Here is a 22,070-nt window from a genome sequence, read left to right as displayed (position 1 = left end):
TAAAACAAATGAATGGGAAGACCTTTTATAACATTGCCATGGTTATCCAACTTCCACTGAATAGATATCTACTTACTGGAGACCAGGTTTACTCTTATATCCAAATGTATTAAGATCTAGTCATACTCAAAATCTTATTAAGCATATTTTACTAATTTTCATTTAAAATATATTTAACAAATAAAATAAATTTCCTCTGTCAGTTTAAAGGTGACTTGTGTTGACTTAAAAACAAACACACATAGTATGTAGTGAATACCTGGATCTACATATAATTTTTCTGCCCTCAAAGAGCTTACAGTCTAACAGATACAAACCACACTCTGTAAAGGGTAAAGAATCTGAAACTGAGGAAAGACACCATGAGGTAAAGGAATCAATAATATAAAGAAATCAGTTAAATAAATGTTTAAGCTTTTCCTTTTTTCTTTTCTTACAATATGACCATGTGACTTACTTTGTTGCAAAAAATCTTTGTAATAAATATTTTTATCTAAAAAATCAATTAAACACATGAAAAATAAGGAGGCCAAATTCTGGGGCTAGTAAGCAGAGGAAATTACCGATGATGTCAAAAAGAAGGTCCTGTAGCTATGACTCACCTGTCCTTGATGCTGCCTCCTACATTAGCAGTTTGGAGGAATCAGTTTAGACTTCAGAAATTTTATGTTTACTACCCAAAAGATCCAAACAACACCACTATACCTTTATTTTTCAAATTCATATATTAGGAAATAGATTCTAGAAAAACTCAAAATTTTCTCTAGTTTTTTATTTTGATTTCTTTTATGTTCTGTTTACAAGTATAGATTGAAGTAGGGTAAGTAAAATAAGATTTTTTCCCCCCAGGACAGTGGTCTTGCTCTATGTCAAATCCTTTAGATGGTTTTTTGTTAACATTATTTTTAGTTCAACAAAAAAGTAAGGTAGAATTAAACTGGCTTTTGCATGGACTAAATTCTGTATTACTGGCCATTGAATATAGTTCTTTCTAAGGGCAAACACAATACATTCTGCTCCTCTGGAAATGATATAATCCCTGCTCCTCATTATTTATTCTTCTAAATATATTATCCTTATAAGCAAAATTCATGGTTAGTTCACAGTTGAGAGATCTAGAACTAGAAAGGATCTTAGAGACCACTGAATTCAACATACTCATCTTATAAATGAGGAATCTCAGATCCAAGGAGGTTATTGACTTGCCAAGAGTCACACATGTAGTAAACATCATAGGTGGGATTTGAACCAGATCCTCAAAGTCCAGACCAGTATATCCATTGTACCATATAACCTCTTTAGCTAATGCATTCAGTGTCTCCATAATCAACAGATTATTGGAATATAAACCTAATCAAGGTGGGTTTCATGATTCCTATTGGCTTTAGTTGGCTCAGAAAGTATTCTACCATGTCAAACTAACTTGTGATTTATCACCCAAAGGAAGGTTTGAAGCTTGTCAAAGCTAGAGAGGTTAAAAAAGCACAAGGTATTTGTCATTTCCTTTCTTTTCTCTGAGCTAGGGTTGTTGATACAATATTTACTATCATTCTAAGTTCTACAGAAACTTTTTTTTAAATCAAAGTTTCTTCTTACCATCACTTGAACAATATCTCCCATCTACGGATTTTCCCCGAAATCTGCAAAGAGATACATACAAATATTTTTAAGGACAGAGAAAACCACAGAATTTTACCATTATTAAGAATTCTTTCCCATGTTTGTCTGATAGGATCAGCAGTGCTGAGGAGGTAAGTGGAGACCAATCAATACATTAATATTTATCTACATCATTTAATTCTAGTGAGGGTCCTGGAAAAAACTCAAATTCATGACAAATTTGTTGGTAATGATTATAATAACTGACATAAAGATATAAAGTTTGCTTAGTACCTTGAATTATCTTATTTGAGTCACACAACAACCCTCTGAGAAGTTACCATGGCCATTGGCTAGGTAGGTGGTGCAGTGAATAATGTCAGGCCTGAAGTGAGCAAGACTCCTCTTCCTGAGTTCAAATCTGACCTCAGCAGTGTAGCTATAAGCAAGTCATTTAACCCTGTTTGCCTTATCTATAAAAAGAGCTGGAAAAAGAAATGGCAAACAATTCTAGTATATTTACCAAAAAAGCTTCAAATGAAGTCACAAAGAGCTGGATGTTACAGAACTACAATATAACAACTATGTCTATTATTATTTTTATTTTACAAATAAATAAACTGAGGATTCCAGAGGTCAAATTAGTTGTCCTAGAGTCACACAACTAGAAAACAGTAGAGGGAGGATTCAAAGTGAAGTGTCCCTAACTCTAAGAACTTTTCACTGGATATGTAAAATTGCATATGATAACCATGCCTGCAGCTAAGGAGAACTCTTTTTCTTATTGACTTCCAAAAGATTCTGTATAGCCCACTCTATTTATGCTCAGTCTTAAAATTGTTGTGATAAGCTTCCAGAATAAAAGGATACTTAATATTTATCCCATCTCATTTCATCTTTAAAGGTGTTAAAAAGAAATTAATTCACTTTATATCATTAATTAATCCATGAGACATAAATATCTATACCTGTTTGCTCCTTGGCACTAATATGTTTATTCAGTTACAACACATTAACAGATGGAAATCTTTTCTGAAAAGAATTTAGATTTATTTTATCTGTCATGATCTTTGTAATAACTAGAATATCTGTCTTAATGAGCATTCTGTAAAATTTAAATCATTATGCAAATATGAGATATTTATTATCACAATGCTTGGGTGACCAACTGAACAAAAGGGTTTTGAAAAAGGGAGATTAAAAAAGAAAATGACCTGTAGATAAGCCCATATGTCTTAATCTGCTTTGGGATAAGGCATTTAAGGATCTTATTACATTAGGGTAATTTAAATTTAGAGCAGGAAGGGATCTTAGAGGTCTTTTGGTCCATTTTTGCAGACAAAGGGAAAAGGAGACTAAAGCACACAGAGCAGAAGTCTAAGATCATACAGGTAGCAAACAGCAAAGCTGGAATTTGAATCCAGATCTTGCATTTCAGTTTGATGTTCTATCCTCTCCTTTATGTTAAAACTGATGGACATTTATTATTTAAAAAAATTTTTTTTATTTATTTAAATTTTTTTAGGCATACGTATTTACATAATTATCTGGCTGCACAAAAAGAATCAGTTCAAAAAGGGAAAAAATGAGAAAGAAAATAAAATTTAAGCAGACAGCAACAGAAGAATTGAAAATGTTTAGTTCCCACAGTCCTCTCTCTGGGTGTAGATGGCTCCCATCATTACAAGATTATTGGAACTGGCCTGAATCTTCTCATTGTTGAAAAGAATCACATCCATCAGAATTGATCATTGTATAATCTTGCCATTGCCATGTACAATGAAATCTTGGTTCTGCTCTTTTCACTTAGCATCAGTTCATGTAAGTCTCTCCAAACCTCTCTGAAATCATCCTGCTATTATTTCTTACAGAACAATAACATTCCATAACATTCATATACCATAACTTATTCAGCCATTCTCCAGCTGATGGGCATCCACTCAGTTTCCAGTTTCTTGTTACTACAAAGAGGGCTGCCACAAACATTTTTGCACATGTGGGTCCCTTTCTCTCTTTCAAGATCTCTTTGGGATATAAACGCAGTAGAACCACTGCTGGATCAAAGGGTATGCACAGTTTGATAACCTTTTGAGCAGGGTTCCAATTGCTCTCCAGAATGGCTGGATGCTTTCACAATCCCATCAATAATGTATTAGTGTCCCAGTTTTCCCACATCCCCTCCAAAATTCATCATGGTTGTTTCCTGTCATCTTAGTCAATCTGAGAGGTATGTAGTGTTATCTCAGAGTTGTCTTACTTTGCATTTCTCTGATCAATAGTGATTTGGAACACCTTTCTATATGAGTAGAAATGGTTTCAATTTCTTCATCTAAAAATTGTCTGTTCACATCCTTTGACTATTTACCAATTGATAAGAATGGCTTGAATTCTTATAAATTTGACTCAATTCTCTATATATTTTAGAAATGAGGTCTTTATCAAAACTCTTAAATGTAAAAATATTTTTCCTAATTTATTGCTTCCTTTCTAATCTTGTCTGCATTAGTTTTGTATAAGCAAAACTTAACTTTTTTAAATTAATATAATCAGAATTATCTATTTTTTTGTTCAATAATGAGTTCTTGTTCTTCTTTGGTCATGAATTCCTTCCTTCTTTCTCTAGAGATCTGAGAGTTCTTATCCCAAAAACTGGGGTTTTGGGGTTTGTTAAACACTAGATTGCTATAGTCATTGACTATTTTGTCCTATAAACCTAACCTATTCCACTGATCAACTACTCTATTTCTTAGCCATTACTAAATGGTTTTGATGAAAAGTTATCAAAGTGTGCATACCCTTTGATCCAGCAGTGTTGCTACTGGGCTTATACCCCAAAGAGATACTAAAGAAGGGAAAGGGACCTGTATGTGCCAAAATGTTTGTGGCAGCCCTGTATGTAGTGGCTAGAAGCTGGAAAATGAATGGATGCCCATCAATTGGAGAATGGTTGAGTAAATTGTGGCATATGAACATTATGGAATATTATTGTTCTGTAAGGAATGACCAGCAGGATGAATAGAGAGAGAACTGGTAAGACTTACATAAACTGATGCTAAGTGAAATGAGCAGAACAGGAGATCATTATATACCTCAACAATGATACTGTATGAGGATGTATTCTGATGGAAGTGGATCTCTTCCACAAAGAGATCTAACTCAGTTTCAATTGATCAAGGATGGACAGAAGCTGTTAGACCCAAAGAAAGAACACTGGGAAATGAATATAAACTGCTTGCATTTTTGTTTTTCTTTCCAGGTTATTTTTACTTTCTGAATCCAATTCTCCCTGTGCAACAAGAAAACTGTTCGGTTCTGCACACATATATTGTATCTCGGATGTACTGTAACCTATTTTACATGTATAGGACTGCTTGCCATCTGGGGGAGGGGGTGGAGGGAGGGAGGGGAAAAATCAGAACAGAAGTGAGTGCAAGGGATAATGTTGTAAAAATTACCCTGGAATGGGTTCTGTCAATAAAAAGTTATTTAAAAAAATGGTTTTGATGACTTCTGCTTTATAACATAATTTTAAGTCTGGTACATCTAGGCAAACAATTGGCATTTTTTTCATTAATTCCCTTGAAATTCTTGACCTTTTTTCCAGATGAACTTTATTATTATTTTTTCCAGATCTGTAAAATAATTTCTTGGGAGTTTAGTTGGTATGGCACTAAATAAATAGATTAATTTAGATAATATTGTCATTTAAAAAATTTGCTTGGGCCTACCCATGAGCACTTGATATTTTCCCAATTGATTAGATATGACTTTATTTGTATGGAAAGTGTTTTGTAATTATGTTCATAAAGTTCCTACTTTCCCTTGGCAGATAGATTCCCAAATATTTTATACTGTCAAAAATTATTTTAAGTAGAATTTCTCTTTTTATCTCTTGCTGCTGGGCTTTGTTGGTAACATATAAAAATGCTGATGATTTATGTGGATTTATTTTGTGATGGACATTTTTAGAAGGACAATTTATATACTATAGAGTCCAGAGATACGCCAGAGAATCCAGAATACAAGATAATGAAAGGTTTCCAAATCATGCTTTATAATAACTGTTTGAAGAAATGAAAGATGTTTAACTTGAAGCAGAGAAGTGTTAGGGCAGAATGTAATTGTTTTTAAGTATATCAAGGACTATTATATATAAAAGGGATGAGATCTGCTTAGCTTGTCCTAAAAGGAGAAGTACTAGAAGCAATAGGTGCACTTTATTGAGATGAAGACTTTTAAGACACAATTTCCTAATGAGTAGAGAGCTGTACCAAAGTGAAATGTGCTGCCTCAGTAGAAAGCAGACTCTTATTCCCCCCAAATCATCAAAAAACACTGGATGGCCACTTGGTGGCCACACTATATGAGAGATTTTTTTTTTTTTTTTTATATGCAGGTTGGCGTTTTGATGGTACAACTCTTGAGATTCTGTGATCTAAAATTTAACATTAGGAAACAATGCAGAGCCTAATTACTCATTGACTGAGTCAGCTGTTGTCTTAGATGCTTATTTCATTCCCTCCCCCCAGCTCCTTAAGGAAGCAGAATATTTCACCTAAATCCTATCATGATGCTTTACTGAGCCATGAAGTTAATTTTAGGTTTATCATGTTAGTTGTGGGGCACAGGGGATCAGGAAGTCCTAAGACCTCCAACACTTACTAATTATGTGATCTTGGACATGTCACCTCAGTTTCCTCAACTCAAAAAAACAGACAATAATTACACATACCTCACAAGTTGTTTTGAGGATCAAATGACATAAGACTTGTAAAATGTTCAATACAGTACCTGGCACATAGGGAAGTACTATAAAACATATATTCTCTTTCCCCTTTCCCTTAGTAGACAAAAGGACCATAAACTTTTGTAGATCTTAACAACAGTAACAAAAAAGCTTCAAGAATAAAGCTCGGTACTGAATGTGGTTCTATTGTCTAAAAGTTGATCAACTTAACATCAGAGAAGTTTGCCTTTGGAAGACTGGATGATGGAAATGAAATATTTTGCTACAGTAATTCACAACTGTCTGTTAAGTCAGAAAATACTCTTTTGGTGAAATCATGGATCTCTGAAATACAACTCAATTATCATCTTAGAGAAAACTGAACACAGAACATTTTGAGAAGACAAGGTTAGACTAGTTCAAAAAGATCAGCAATTCTCAAGGTATGGTCCAAGAATGTATAGAAGTCTTTGAGACCCATTTGGGAGTTTACAAGATTAAAACGATTTTCATAATACAACCCAATTTTAAAAAATGTTCCTCAGTAGGTTCAATACCAACTAATGGATTTTCACATAATACTTCAGAACTGTGAGAGGTCTGACTCATCCTATTGCTAATATAGAAAATTGTGATAGATACACCCCCATAGAAACAAAAGTTCTTTGGAAAGTCCGCAACAATTTTCAAGAGTGTAAAGGGATCTTGAGACCAAAAAGTTTGAGACCCATTCAACTTATGGGATCATAAAACTGGAAGACAGCCATTGAAATCTTTCTCTCTTTGGTTCTATAGGCCACAAAAGAAAATGGTATCACAGTTAGGGTACAGGAAAAAGATCCTTAGGATATTACAAAAGGATTTGGGGGTTATAAATATCTTAAAATGAGGAGAATTTAGAAAGAAAAAGTGTGTTTATGTTTGTGTTTATGTTTGTGTGTGTGTGTGAGAGAGAGAGAGAGAAAGAGAGAGAGAGAGAGAGAGAGAGAGAGAAAGAGAGAGAGAGAGAAAGAGAGAGAGAGAGAGAGGCAAGGATAGATAAATGGAAGAATCTCTATGGATATGTATGTATGTTGACATATTCTGTATATACATGTAATATATGGAAATGCATACATATGTATGTATTTATATCATTACGTCTATACAGAAAGGAATCTATATAATGTAAAGATATAACTAGCACCTCTTCCATCCCCCAATACACTACACACACACACATACACACACACACACACACACATTTTACTTTGGCATTAAAACCTCAGCTACAAGAGTCATAGGTTATAAATAAAGACCAAATAAAGAACAAATGCTATTAGATCTAGAGGTCTTTAGTTCAGAAACTTTAGAAAACTTTGCACTATTTCCATTTGATGCAGCGAAGCAAAAATTTTCCTCCTGTTACCATTTTTTTCCCTCATTCTATTTTCCTATTTAGTTTGCCAAAAGACCTTATGTTTCTAAATTTCTATTTTCAGTTTCTCTATATTTGGCAAGAATCTCTGCTTGTGCATTTAGCTGCAGTAACAATCTGGCATCTTGAACTTTCAGTATAGGGCCCTACAACACAATTTTTAAAAATTATGTTATTTAGTAGGTCCAACACCAACCAATGAATTTTCATATAATAATTATATTAATTTTTGTCTTCCTGTAAAGATAATACTGATGAATCCATATGATGAAATCATATCCATTACAAATGAAAAATTTAAGACAAAAACACTTTTTTTAGAGCTAGGTTTCCAGAATTTTTCTTGAGAATCTGACAAAGTCCATTGAAGATGAAACTGTGAGGCAGGCCAGGTTTATCCTTGGCATTCTTTTTGCTTCTTTTGTACTTTCCCCCTTCATATTCACAGTCTTCACACTGTGTCCTCACAAATAGTTTGCTCAGAGTGCCTAAAATGTAGCAATCCAATTTATTTTTTTCCTTTCCATCTCCTTCAAAGTCATTAGCCCCTCAGGATTCGTTTTTCTTTTTTGATGATCTGATTAATTCATATAACTGATAAAATGTTGGGTTAATCTGTTATCTCTTTCAGGTGGCCATTATCAGAATGACAATTATAATGGCAACAACAATTTCACCTACATACATATAATGCTTTCATGTCCATTCTCTCATTTAATCTTCAAGACAGTTACCTTTGTGAGGCAGGTAGGACAGGGATGATTACTCCTATTTTTCAGATAAGGAAAGTGAGGATCAAAAATTTTATTTGATTTGCCCAAGAGAACAAAACATTAGAGCTTGGACTAGAACCCAAGTTTATCAATTTCTCATCTGAAAAATATTGTTGTTTTTTTCCTTTTCAGAGTTTCATTTATCCAGGAACTTCTTCTGAAGGCATTCAAAGACTCCCCAGAGATAACCTACCAGATAAATTAATTGTGATATTTTGAGGCAAGGGATCTAAGTCACTTCTTAGATTCTATCACATAGGCAGACACTAATTTTGGGCCCATGGGTGCTAGCCCAGTTCATCAGTAATAGAATTGTTTTTAATCTATTTCTTTTTGCATGTTCAAAAGAAGTAGTATCATTTGCTTATCGTGAAATTCTCTGCTGCTTTTTTGCAATTGTTTCTGAAAGGGAATATATTCAAAGTTCTAAGACTGGAACTTTTTCTTTGAAAATTCAAGCTTCAGCTATAGTGGGATGGGTTATAAGAAATTTTAACTTCTTTTCTAGAAATTGTGGGAAGAGAAAATGCCTGTGGCTTTTGGAAAAATGTTCTTCCATCCCTGCTTTTCTCCTCACTGTTTATGGAGCTTGCAGTGGAATATTGGTTGTATAGCATTTGCCATAAAGAGAATGAGAAGACCATTAGAAATAATTTGTCCTGCTATTGTTCCTCATGATCTATTTAAGCTTCCATTTTAATTTTTTTCTGCTGCTTTAATCTCTATGGTCTACTTAATAAACATGATAGTTTGACCCCCAGTAGGGGTTCTTCTTCCAATATTACAATTCATAAACAATTCAAGATTTCTGACCTAGGGTGACTTGTGTCCATGTTTTCTGTAATTCCCCTACAAGGAATCCGTTCCATCACTCTTTTGGTCTTTCTCTTGATTTCTTCACACTGGATAAATATCAAAGGAGCACAGGCCATACATCAATTATCTCTCCTTCTTGTTATCTATCCTACTTTTTTTTCCAATCATATATCTTTCTGGTACAATTCTTCATTGATAATGCATTGAAACTTACTCATACCCACAACATCCTTCTCATTGTCCTTTGAATGGAACTCTAATTCTTCAGAGACTGTGGTATTCCAAGACTTTCAACTATATATCATCACTAGAAAAATTACTAATTTTCTAGTAGAAGTGATTTTGTTTTAGTGGAAATCTTGAGATCATTAAAAAAGTGTATAATTTCCTGAAGGTAATCAGTTTAATTAATATTAAATTTTAATCTATATTCCTTTCCATCTTCAATGTATATCCAAAATATAATTATTAAAGGACTAGTTATACCATTAACTGAATAACAGAATAATAACTGCCCATTAATTGAATAACATAAAACAATAGGCATTCTTTAGTAGTTCAATATAAAATTTCAAGAAGCACTTTTAAAGAACCTACTATGAATAATATTCAACTTTATAATCAACAAGAATAGTGATAAAAAATAAATTATATTTAATAAAGAAGATTTAGCTCCAAATTATTTAAAACAAACTACTGAAAAGAGAAAATGGGAAATGGTTATCAGAATGACATCAATATTGGCTCAATTTTATCCAGAAATTAAACTAATATAAATTAACTGTTACAACCAAGAGATTAAAGAGTCCAAAAATCACTTTAGTCAGCAAATTTTTGACATACTTGTTAGAAAAAGATGGCTACCAAAGACAAAAAGGAATAGGAATATAAACTAATTTATAAAATCTTGTGAAGGAAGATGAAAGATGATTATGAACAAGATCTTCTCAAAAAGCAGAGGGAAGCAGTATAGTTTAAAGAAAGCCTGGTAATATATCCAACAAAGCAAACTCATCCCAAGGGCATATTAGGATGAAACAAAAAAGGAAGGGTACACAAATGGAAGAAAAATGAAAAAGATTTGCAAAAATCATTGTTTTCTCCATCAAGAATAGTAGAATCACCACACTTGGGACTTAATATCACAGGTCTTGAAGAGCTTACATAAAACATGGAATCATCACTAAGAACATAGGTGAGAAAATGCATATATGTGAGTATGTGTATATGTGTGTACATACAGATATAAAGATGTGTATGTATGTATATATATATATCTATATATATATATATCTATATTGAATTTGAGAGAGAGAAAGAAAGAAGAACCGAGCTGGAGGGATAAATTTACAAAGTATGTAAAGGAGGGGTAGATACCAAAGGCATCTTTGGAAAAGATGAGAAAATGATCTCAGACCTTATTAATTCCCACCCCCCCAAAAAAAAAGTGACCAAGAAAACCTCAACTTGGACCAACCTATGCATCTACACTTCTCTATCTCTTTCTCAGTCTCACTCTCTCTCTCCCCTATATTTGATTCATCTATTTATATGCATATGCCTATATATATATGAATTTGATTTTATATACATACACACAGATGTGCATGCACACACACACACACACACAAAATCTTTATGAGACTTATCTATAGGAGGCAGAATGAACAGGGTGCCAGCCTAGGAATTAGGAAGATGAGAGCAATTTCTGACTCTGGGAAAATCATTTAAGTCCTGTTTGCCTCAGTTTCTTCACCTATAAAATGGAGATAATAATAGCCCCTACCTCCCAGAGTTGTGAGGATCAACTAAAGATAATAATTGTAAAGTGTTTAGTATAATGCCTGCCACATAATAAAGGCTATATAAATATTTTCTCTTATGATTAAAATCAGAGCATACATACCTTCTAAAGGATCTTATATGATTTTAGCATATAAAATCATATTATTATTAATATTAATATTATTATATAATTTTTCATCATTATAGGAAAACCTTGGAGACAATATTTTTCTTCTATTGAATTAAATGCTTTTTAATAGTCATAAACACCACACACAATTGAACTTGTATTTTCTAATCCTAATCAATTCTGTGATTGTAAGATGTGATCTACTATAGAATATCTTTTGCAAAAGCCTGCCCATTCCCTTTTGTCTTTATTAAGGATGCCTTTGACACATGTGCAGATTAGTTTCCTAAAGACTTTATAGAGATGAGAGAAAAGTATGTATGAGTCAGTTATTGATATATTTTTGGCCAACTTTTATTTTTGGTGATAATAAATTTTGTGATATTTTCCAAATGTTTGATATTCTCCTTTGTTTCAAATGTCTTTAGAATCAACTCCTCAATACCCTCAAAATTATATTGGTGCTAGAGCAATTCTATAAACACATATCATGCATGAGAAATATTAATGACAATTCAAATGTTATAGTTCTTTTATCACAGATGGATAAAATGGCTCATTATAAAAATCTTTACAATCCTCTTTCATTTTTCAGCATTCAGTAATTTATTCTTAAGCCACTTTAAGATAATCTGGTTTAATTGAGTCTCTAAACATACTTAATATGAACTTGTTTCATTCACTATTCTTTTGTACATTTAAAAAATTGCTACTGTTCTTTCTCTTCTACCATTTTCTCTAAGATTTATATACAAATTTATGGTCTAAATCAGAGGTTTTTAATGGACTTATCTGTTTAAAATATTTTGACAAACATAATTTAATATAATTGGCTTCTTTGGTAACCTTATACATTTTATTTTATGCATTTGAAAACATTATTTTGAAAAGGGGACAACAAGTCTCACCAAATAGCCAAAGTAGTCCATGATTTAAAAAAAAGTGCAGAACTCTTGGTAAAAATGAATGGTACTTTTTGCTGCCATATCTGTCAGCAGGGTGATTAAGAATTTGATCAAGATCAAAAAGATGAAGAAGAGCTTGGGCCATTTTCTTTTCATGCATACAAGTTAGAATTCATTAGGAAATGATAACAGATTGTGTTAACATAGGCTTTTATCTTTTTATTAGTATTGCATTCTATATATTTTTATTTGTATTCTTTCTTCCAGTTTGATATTTATTTTGATCTTGGCTCTAACAAGTTGATGATTTTGATGATATAGATATAGCTAAAAGCTAAAACAAAGCCTACCATAGTCACCAATTATTTCTTGTCTATTAAAATATAACTAATTTTATTTTATTTGGTACTTGCTGAGTCTAACACCACTTACTTTTCTTCTTGAAGAAAGTATTCATGATAAATAAGCATGAAACTTCGATAAAGTCTCTAAGTCTCTCTTACTTATTATTCCTGAGTCATGTTTTCACTTTTTTTGTCCACCCTCTACTATGCCCATCTTTGTATTAAAGCTATCAGTTTTTTAAAATTATTTTAAATTTTCTTGGAATCTGAAAAATATTTATGAAAGTATGAGGTAATTGAATTTGGAGGGTCTTAAACCATGGGCTTTATTGGTAGAGTGTAGTAAGACGTGTATTAGATTTTGGTATTAGATTGGATTTTAGAATTCAGATTCTATCTTGAACAGTGTGACTCTAAGCAAGTCAGTCATATAATCTATGCTGAGTTTCTTTATCTGTAAAATGGTAGGGTTAGACACAATGATTTCTAAGATTACTTTTAAATCCTATAGAGTCCTATAGAATTTGAAGAATTATATAAATTTTTTTGTGTGTGTGAGCACTGGAATCTGAACTGACCAACAGTCCCATGAAATGATGTTTGTTTTTGCTTTTGGATACATGATAAAATCAACTATGCCCATTCTTTTATTTGCCTCTCTAGGGAGAACCTGTAAATAAATTTTCAGTTTTACAGTAACTTCCTTTTGTATTTTGGTTTCACAAGAAAGTCAAGAATGACAGGATTCAGTTTCCTCTGCAGTATATTCCCTCACTGATCATTTTATATTTAGAGTATCAATAATTGAGCTAATGTTTACAGACAATCTAAAAACTATTTTTTGGTACTTTCTATTTCCTTTGTCACAGTTATTACACAAGTGAAAAGGGTCCCATAGGACTGAGAGTATCTCTGAATTTTTCTTTGCATTGTCAATATTGAAATAGATCAAACCATGAGTTTGTGGTATAAAGAGTCTTTAGTTGACAGTACAAGGTAGCAAATCTGCCACTCTGGGATTTCCCCACTAGATATCCATGAAAATTTTTTTTATAGTTTTTGGAGGAGAGGAATAGGAGATAGTATGAAGAAGAAAGGCCTGTTCAAGAAATCCTAGTAGCTCTTGGTAATCCAGGCAAGGAAAGCCACTTCATTCTAGCTGTTTTGCCCTTCTTGTCATGAATCCCAATGGAAAAGGTAGAGGACACTAGAAGTTGAAATCCAGCTTGAATTGGATCTCCCACAAGACAAACTCCCTGGATGGGGAGGATCTAGTAGATATAGTTCAGCTCAGTCTAATCAAAAATAAAAATCTTGATCAACTGTGATGGATTTGGCTGTTTTCAATACTGAGCTGATTCAGACCAATTCCAAAAGACTTGTGATGGAGAGAGCCATCTGCATATAGAGAGAGGACTCTGAGGAGTGAATGGGGATCACAACATAGTATTCTCACCTTTTAAAAAATGCTGTTGTTTGCTTGCTTGTTTTTTTCTTTCTCATTTTTTTCCCTTTTTGATCTGATTTTTCTTGTGCAGCATGATAAATGTGGAAATATGCTTAGAAGAATTGCCCATGTTTCATCTATATTAAATTACTTGCAGTCTAGGGGAAGGGGGAAGGGAGGAGGAAGGAAGAAAAATTTGGGACACAAAGTTTTGCAAGGGAGAATGGTGAAAACTTTATATGTATTTTGAAAAATAAAATGCTATTAAAAAAGAATAAATATTTTGAGTAGAAATGCAACATTACTGAAATTCTGATATTATAAGGAACATTTAAGGGCATTACAGTACATTTGGTTTTAACAATTTCTGTTACTATATAAACAATCATATTAATAATTGTATTTGGTTTGCCACGGCCAAAAAATTTAGTGTCAAGCAGCTAGTCTACTGATGATGAGTGGTTCTTTATACTACTGGCTTGGTCTTTGGTGAATTGCAGCAGTCTTCTGATATGAATGTATTTGAAATCTTGGTGGCATAGAAGAGTCCATCAGTGTGAAGGAGTACCAAGTAGAGAAAGGGACCAAGGTGTGACTTTTACTTACCTGGCATAGTGCACAAAAGCAACAAGTAGCGACCCCAAGTAGAAGGAGAAGAATATTAGGAAGCTCAGTAATATGGCTTTCACATAAACAGATTCTGAAGAAAAAAGAAATATAGTTAGGTTTGGGAAGACAGAAAGGAATGGGAAATACTTTATAATGAGAGGGGTAACTGTTGGTTCTAAATTTTATTACTTCCATTTAAATAGCCTAACAGTGATTTCTGTTAGGAGACACAAAATTCCTCGAGCTCATACACAGACATAACAAACCATCTTTAGGAACTCTTTCTGTAGGAAACTGGGTCTAGAATCACTATAAACAATTCCACAATTCTTGCTCCTTTCCCTTGGAAGAAATAGTATGATGCAACTCACCAATCAGCTGTTAGCATGTGCTTAATAAATCTGATGTTAAATTACATTGACTGGCAAAACCAAACCCCACAAAACCACTATTCTTTGTATCTCTAATTTCATGATATATTTGGCATTCCAGCTGAGAAAAGATAGAACTAGGCTGAGGAAAGGGGAAGATGTAACTGAAATTACTACTGTGTCCCCTCAGGCAGGAATTCTGAGTCAGAGACAGAACTGACCTTTAATAGAGGGAACAATGGTCACTTTAAGATTCTTTGTTCGCTGAAGATTCCAAGTGTGGTTTTCCTTTTCTGGAAAGAGAATTATAGACAAATTCATCAGAAACTGAGTTTTGGTCTCTTGCATTAATAACTGCTCAAAGGATAATCTCTATTGGTTTGCTTTCTTACTCCATCAGTCAACAAGGAGATAACTGCTCTGTGCCAAGCACTGTGCTGAGTGCTAGGATACAGTTTTCATTTAATGAACAAAAAAACAAAGATCTTATATCCTAACAACAGAGACAGCAGGGTCTTTTGTAATGCATATACAGATTAACCAGAAATAAATACTAAGTTATCAAATAAGAGGTAGTTTAAGAGAAGACACTAGAAATTGATAGGGCTATGATGATCAATTCTGATGGACCTGGCCATCTTCAGCAATGAGATGAACCAAATCAGTTCCAATGGAGCAGTAATGAATTGAACCAGCTACACCCAGAGAAAGAATTCTGGGAGATGACTAAGAATCATTTCATAGAATTCCCTATCCCTCTATTTTTGTCCACCTGCATTTTTTATTTACTTCACAGGCTAATTGTACACTATTTCAGAGTCTGATTCTTTTTGTACAGCAATATAACAGTTTGGACATGTATACTTATTTTGTATTTAATTTATACTTTAACATATTTAACATGTATTGGTCATCCTGCCATCTAGGGGAGGAGGTGAGGGGAAGGAGGGGAAAAATTGGAACAAAAGGTTTGGCAATTGTCAATGCTGTAAATTAACCACGCATATAATTTGTAAATAAAAAGCTATTAAAAAAAAAAAAGGAAATTGATAGGGCTAGGAAAGGCTTCCTGTAGATGGTAGTAGAGCTTTGTCTCAAAAGAAAAGAAAAATTCTTTGAGATTGGGTGTTGAAGATGAGCCTTTCTGGCATGAGGGAAGGCAGGGAGACAAGAGAAAGAAAACCGTAGGTGAGGACCTGAAAGAAGGCCACTTGGGCTAGATCAGGGCTTCTTAAACTTTTTCTACTCAAGACTCCTTTTTGACAGAGAAATTTTTATGTAGTCTCAAGTATATAGGTATATAAAAAGGCATACAAATCAATATTTACTGATAATTAATCATAATTTTGTGACACTATGACCCACATTTTAAGAAGCTTTAGGCTAGATCATACAATACAGGAGGGGAGTAATGACCCAGAGTTAATTGGATAGGGGAATGACATAGTTTAATCTAAGAAAAATGACTTTGGAAGATATGTGGAAGAGGGATTCAAATGCAGTGAGAATCTAGGTAATGGGACCAATGAGTGCCTATTGCAAAAGCCAGGGAAGAGGAATCCATAATTTTATTTACTGGATTCAATATTTCATACACCTGTTATCATTCAGGGTGAGTTACCACACTATGATAGACACTGTTGATTTTTTACTGTCTGTGAAAGCATATCTTTGGCAACAAGAATTGAAAACTGAATTTTCCTTCCCTACCCCAAACTGAAATGTACAATGATAAATGTTCTGTGGTCTGTTTCTATCACCTATCAAAGGAAAAAAATGTTGATTTCTTGATTTACTATATAAAAGCTCTATTCCTTGATATACCTTTCATAATCTGCAAAAGTGCAAGGATTTAAAAAGCTGTATTATACTAAAAACTCTTCTGTCAAAGGAATATATTTATAATCTCTTATTTTCTCTCTTTGCCTTGCATTGTCTTGTCTCTGAGACTGTCTTGCAAGGTAACAGTCATGATCTCTCCTAATTCTTCCCTTCTGATGAGAGATTATTTACAGAGAGCTAGAGATAGTCTCACAGGCCAGTTTGCCTCCCCCGTGGCTCCTCTCACAGGTCAATGTCTGTCACTGTGCCTTACCCTGGATGAAGAAGGATCCTCCACAAGCATAATCTTCAGGCTTTATCACGAACACCACAAAGAATTGCTCTCCTGGGAAATCCTTCTTCTGTATAAGATATAACAACCTTAGGATAGATAGAGAATAAAAAGAAAGAGAGAAAAAGAGAAGCAGGGGGAGATGGGAAAAGTAAAGAAAGAAAGAGGAAAGTAGAGTTCACTCCTACCCGAAATCCCTTCATAATTAATTTTATTTGCATACCCACACCAAATCTTGATATAATTTGCTATTTCCTGGGTTGGAAGGTGAAAATCACTCTCATGACTTACTCAAGACTTCTGTCTTGTTCCTAGATGTCATAATAGGAATTATATAAACTAATCAATCAACAAGCAAAATGTAATGCGTTGGAAAGGCCTTAATGACTATTAGTAACCTTTCTGAATTTTTAAAAAAATTTTTTAACTTAAGCTAAATAACTTAAGAACACATAATCAATAATTGCTAAGAATGAAATTTTCTTAGTTTTATTCCATGTGTTTTGTTTTTTATATTACAAATATTTCCACTTTATTCTCTGTTATCATTGTTGTTCAGTTATGTTTGATCTTTGTGATTCTATTTGGGGTTTTCTTAGCAAAGACACTGGTGTAGTTTGCCATTTCTTTCTCCAGCTCATTTTACAGATGAGGAAACCGAGGCAGAGTTAAATGTCTTGCCCAGTGTCACATAGCTAGTTAGTGTCTGAGGCCAGATTTGAATTCAAGAAGATGTGATTCTAAGCCCAGGACACTATTGCATCACTTAGCTGCCCCATCTATCATCTACCATTGTGATGAAGTAGAAGCAGTACTAGACTTAAGTGGGTTTGAGACCTAGTTTTGCTACTGTGTGATATTCCATCTCTGAGCCTCAGTTTCCTTTATAAAATAGGAGCTTGGGCAAGTTGCTCTTTCAAGTCCATTTTGAAATTCTTTATTACTTGAGTTTTGAGCTTAACATTTAGCACATTGATTCAAAATAACAAAACATGGATATACCATTAGCACTAGAGAAAGGGACTCAAGACTAAATGTTTTCCTCCCAAAGGGAATATCCTACTAAATACTTCCAAAGTGAAGCACTGAATATAATTTGTAGTATCTTAATTATTTGGCATCTAAAATCTTGTAAAAACAGAAGTATTCTACTGTTTTCATTTTTTATCATTTCTGTCATTACCCATTTAGGATTGTCAATGTAATTGTAGAGACCTTCAGCAAAAAATAAACAATAATAGAGACAAGAATAGAGATTTTGTGTATTAAATCTGAGGTTTTGGAAAATGAAAAAGGGAGAAAAGGAAAGAATAAAGTCTGCTTCCTAATTGATAATTAATTTTTTTTTTACTCTTTTTCTGCTGTTCAAGAAATTTCTCCATTTCTACCAGTAGTCTAAAGCCAGTTCAAGTGTTTCTATTTGCATCTAGCACTCTTCAGAGAAAGCAAGTGCAAAGAAGTTAAACTCTGTTAGAACTGGGAATTCATCTTTGCATATCCAATGCAAAATCTATGCACATTATTGGTATTAATTGGTATCAAACAAATGGTATATGTTGATAAAAGAACAATCCTAGCTTCAGTTTGGTTGTTGCCAGTAGATCAAAGTGTTAGAATACCTTTAGAGGGAAAGGGACTGGTAGACCTTTGATTTTTTTAGTATAAGGAATTCCCAAGGGAGTTAATGCCTTCTCCCAATTCTGGTCAACATCTTTGCTGTAATTTAAAGAGACCCACAGAGAATTGTCTAGAGCATTTACTTAGAAGGTAAGATATTTGTCTAAGATCACAAAGCCAGTATATAGTAGAGATAGGATATGAATCCAGGTTTTGTTGAGGTAAAGACCAACTCTATCCATTACTTGATTTTGATTAATTACCGTAAAGTTTCATGAATTGAAAAAAGCAGTAATCCCCAACTAGTAGATTAGAATCTAGTCAACTGGAAGAACCTGAAACCTTATCTAGCAAATTTCCACACCCTTTGACTTGTTTCTTCACATCCTACTTTACTCTCAAAGGTTGCTAGGATGCTAAGTGGGAGGGGAGCAAAGCTGGCAGTGTTAATACTTTTCTTTACTTAACTAAGAAACTTCTAGAGTCAATACCTCCTTCCTCACATCTCTGTTCTGATCTCAGAGCTTAGAGACACTGACCCTTAAACTAATCTTTTTTTCAAAGAATAGTCTTTTATTACTTTAAAATTATTTCAAAAATAGTACTTTTACTTTTTTAATTATATGTAAAGAAAATTTTTAGCATTCATTTTGATAAGATTTTGAGTTCTGAATTCTTTCTCTCCATCTCATCCCCTCTTCCTAAAATGGTAAGCAATTTGATATAGGTTATATATGTATAATCATGTAAAATAAATTTCCATAGTAGCCACAGTTATGAAAAAAGAAACAAACCAAAAGGAAAAAAACATGAAAAAATTAAAATAGTATGCTTCAATCTACATTCAGAGTCCTTCAGCCTTAAACTGATTTCAAAAGCAGGAAGCTATCATTCAGGGATGTCAGAGTATTGCAGATAATTTATTGTAAGCCATGTTGTTTGATAGTCATAGAAAAAGGAAGTTATAACAAGGGGAAAATATCTTACCTGTACAGTGATAGCTGCTTTCTTGGTCATAGACTGATAAACACCATTAAATTCCACATTATGGTCAAGATCATACACTGGGCACTATGAAAGGTTTGGGGGAAAAGAAAAGACCACATGAAACATTGCCACAGTTGCTTTGGTGCATATACTTATAAAGGTCTAGATATTACACAAACACAAGAATTTCCTATTGTGGAACTATTTATATGGTTTCTCCTTGGAAAGAAAATACAACACTCTTAGATTTCTCCCACTTATATAATACATGATGTCTCCTCTAAGATCATTTTTTATATCACAGACAACTGCAAAAATATAATTTATAATATTGTATAACATAATATACTCCATTAATTGCTTAACACAACCCAATGAAACTTTCAAAAAAGTGTATATATATATATATATATATATTTATATATACACCCAATTTCCTTGTGGAGCTTCCATCTCATTTGGTCTTGCTTCTCCCCTACAGACCTTTGTTTCTCATATTCTCTTCTCTTTTAATTTAAAGGCTCTTTATCTTATCTTCATAATACTGCTAATTAAAAATCACGAAATGTCCATTGTGTACAAATTGTACAAGTTATTATATTGGATACCTGAAAATTGGGAGAGGGAATAAATTATAAGACATGATTTCCATTCTTCTCCCTTTTCACTTTATAAAATATATTCCCCTCCTAATTTTCAAGATGTTTTATATATAATATTTATAGTATATCATGCACATATACTTTCATAAATATAAAATATGTTTATAGTATCTATGTGTGTATAGATAGATACATACACATAATTTATTTATCTATACTAACATCTAAACAGGTTAAATTACTTGGACTTACCACAATATCCTGAACTGATACAACCGAACATGGGTAGACCATTTCAGATACCACTTTGATGATAACAGAGTCCAGATCTTTAGGAAACTTGTATAGAAAATACTGAGAAAAAGAGTACAAGATAATTCATAAATGTTCACATTTTTTCCTAATGCTAAATATTTAAATTTCTATTAAAAATTTATTGGTATGTTTTTTGTTTTTAAAATACAAATATTTACAGATTATCTTCACTCTATAAGAGGTATCTTGTAACAAAGTAATATAATTAAGTAAAACTGATAATATAGGACCTCATCTGAAAGTACATGAAACATTTCTGACTTTTCTATTAAAAAAATTAACAAATTTATTTTATTTTCTTCTTACTTCCTATCTCATTGGGGTGGGGAAGGGAAGAAAAGAAAAATTATTTGTAACAAATATACAAGTGAAGGACAGCAAATTTTCTGACTGCCTGTATACACCCTCCATAGGTATTGTTTGAGTGTGAATAGAATACTGTGATACACACACACCTCACTTCTCTGTCAGAAACAAAATATGTTTCATCATTGGCACTCTGGAATCATGGATGGTCATTGTATTGATCCAAGTTTCTAAAACTTTCAAACTTGTCTTTTTGATAATGTGTTTGCTGTGTAAATTTTTCTATTGATTCTGTTCATTTCATTCTTAATTGATTTATAAAAGTCTTTAAAATTATTCTCATTTATAATATGGCTGCTGTAGTATGGATTATGTATAATAGCCTCCTATCCCATTCATATATAGCTTTCTCAGACATTCTTCAGCTGATGATCTTCAGTTTACAAAGTTTTTTTCTCCATAAAAGAGTTGCTATCAGTATTTCTGTAGACATAGGAATTTTTTCTATTTTTATGATCTCTTTTTGGTACAAGTCTAGCAGTGGCTTCATTGGGTCAAAAGACCAACTATATATACTGTTTGGTAATTACATGTAATTCCAAATTGCTTTTCAGAATGAGTGTGCCCATTCAAAAATCAATTAACAATGCATCAATGTATATGTTGCCCCATGATTCTCCAATATTTATTATTTTCTCTTTTTTGTCATCTTTGCTAATCAGATGTCATAACTAGAAGTTTTGTGCCCAGGACAAGTGCTTTGATTATCTTCAGTTAGAATGAGAGGGAGGGACTTAGAGGCTGCAACATGGCCTTGGAAGGAAAAGATCTGGAGCATTACATGATGACAGTAGGTGGAATTGTGGGAATAGCTCTGGGAGAAGTTCAATGCTAGCCTACCATTTGTTCGCTTTTTAGTTTAACTAATATTCCTTGCTAACTAGGTGCTAATACCTGTTCTTTCAAAGTGGTAGGAGATGCTAGCAGCACCCCTTAAGTTTAATACTTCAGAGCAAAACTCCATTTGCTCTGTTCTAGTAATGTCTCTGAATAAGAAAGATCCTAAGAATGCTAAGGATTATCTCATGCTATCAGGAAGGAAATTCAATAACCATCTCCATCTGCCAAAAACTCAAATAACTTTCTATTATTTTTCATCTAAACTAGCAATTACTCGGTTTTTTTAAAACCTTATCACGTGTCAAGCA

The 22,070-nt window shown here is 33.1% G+C and overlaps 1 protein-coding gene across 1 annotated transcript in view; it reads right to left on the bottom strand.

The window, feature by feature from the left end:
• Window positions 1-22,070, bottom strand: part of SIDT1 (SID1 transmembrane family member 1) — a 150,486-nt gene that overhangs the window by 57,172 nt on the left and 71,244 nt on the right. The window contains exons 5-10 of the mRNA XM_051985305.1: window positions 20,494-20,595; window positions 19,640-19,723; window positions 17,018-17,105; window positions 15,144-15,215; window positions 14,549-14,642; window positions 1,597-1,640 (exon numbers count right to left, since the gene is read on the bottom strand). Coding sequence (XP_051841265.1) covers window positions 1,597-1,640; window positions 14,549-14,642; window positions 15,144-15,215; window positions 17,018-17,105; window positions 19,640-19,723; window positions 20,494-20,595 — 484 coding nt within the window. The remainder of the gene's footprint in view (window positions 1-1,596; window positions 1,641-14,548; window positions 14,643-15,143; window positions 15,216-17,017; window positions 17,106-19,639; window positions 19,724-20,493; window positions 20,596-22,070) is intronic.

Source organism: Antechinus flavipes, chromosome 3 (genome assembly GCF_016432865.1).
Source record: "Antechinus flavipes isolate AdamAnt ecotype Samford, QLD, Australia chromosome 3, AdamAnt_v2, whole genome shotgun sequence".
NCBI lineage: Eukaryota > Metazoa > Chordata > Mammalia > Dasyuromorphia > Dasyuridae > Antechinus > Antechinus flavipes.
Note: the sequence above shows the minus strand (reverse complement) of the source record. Positions and strands in the feature narration are given on the sequence as shown.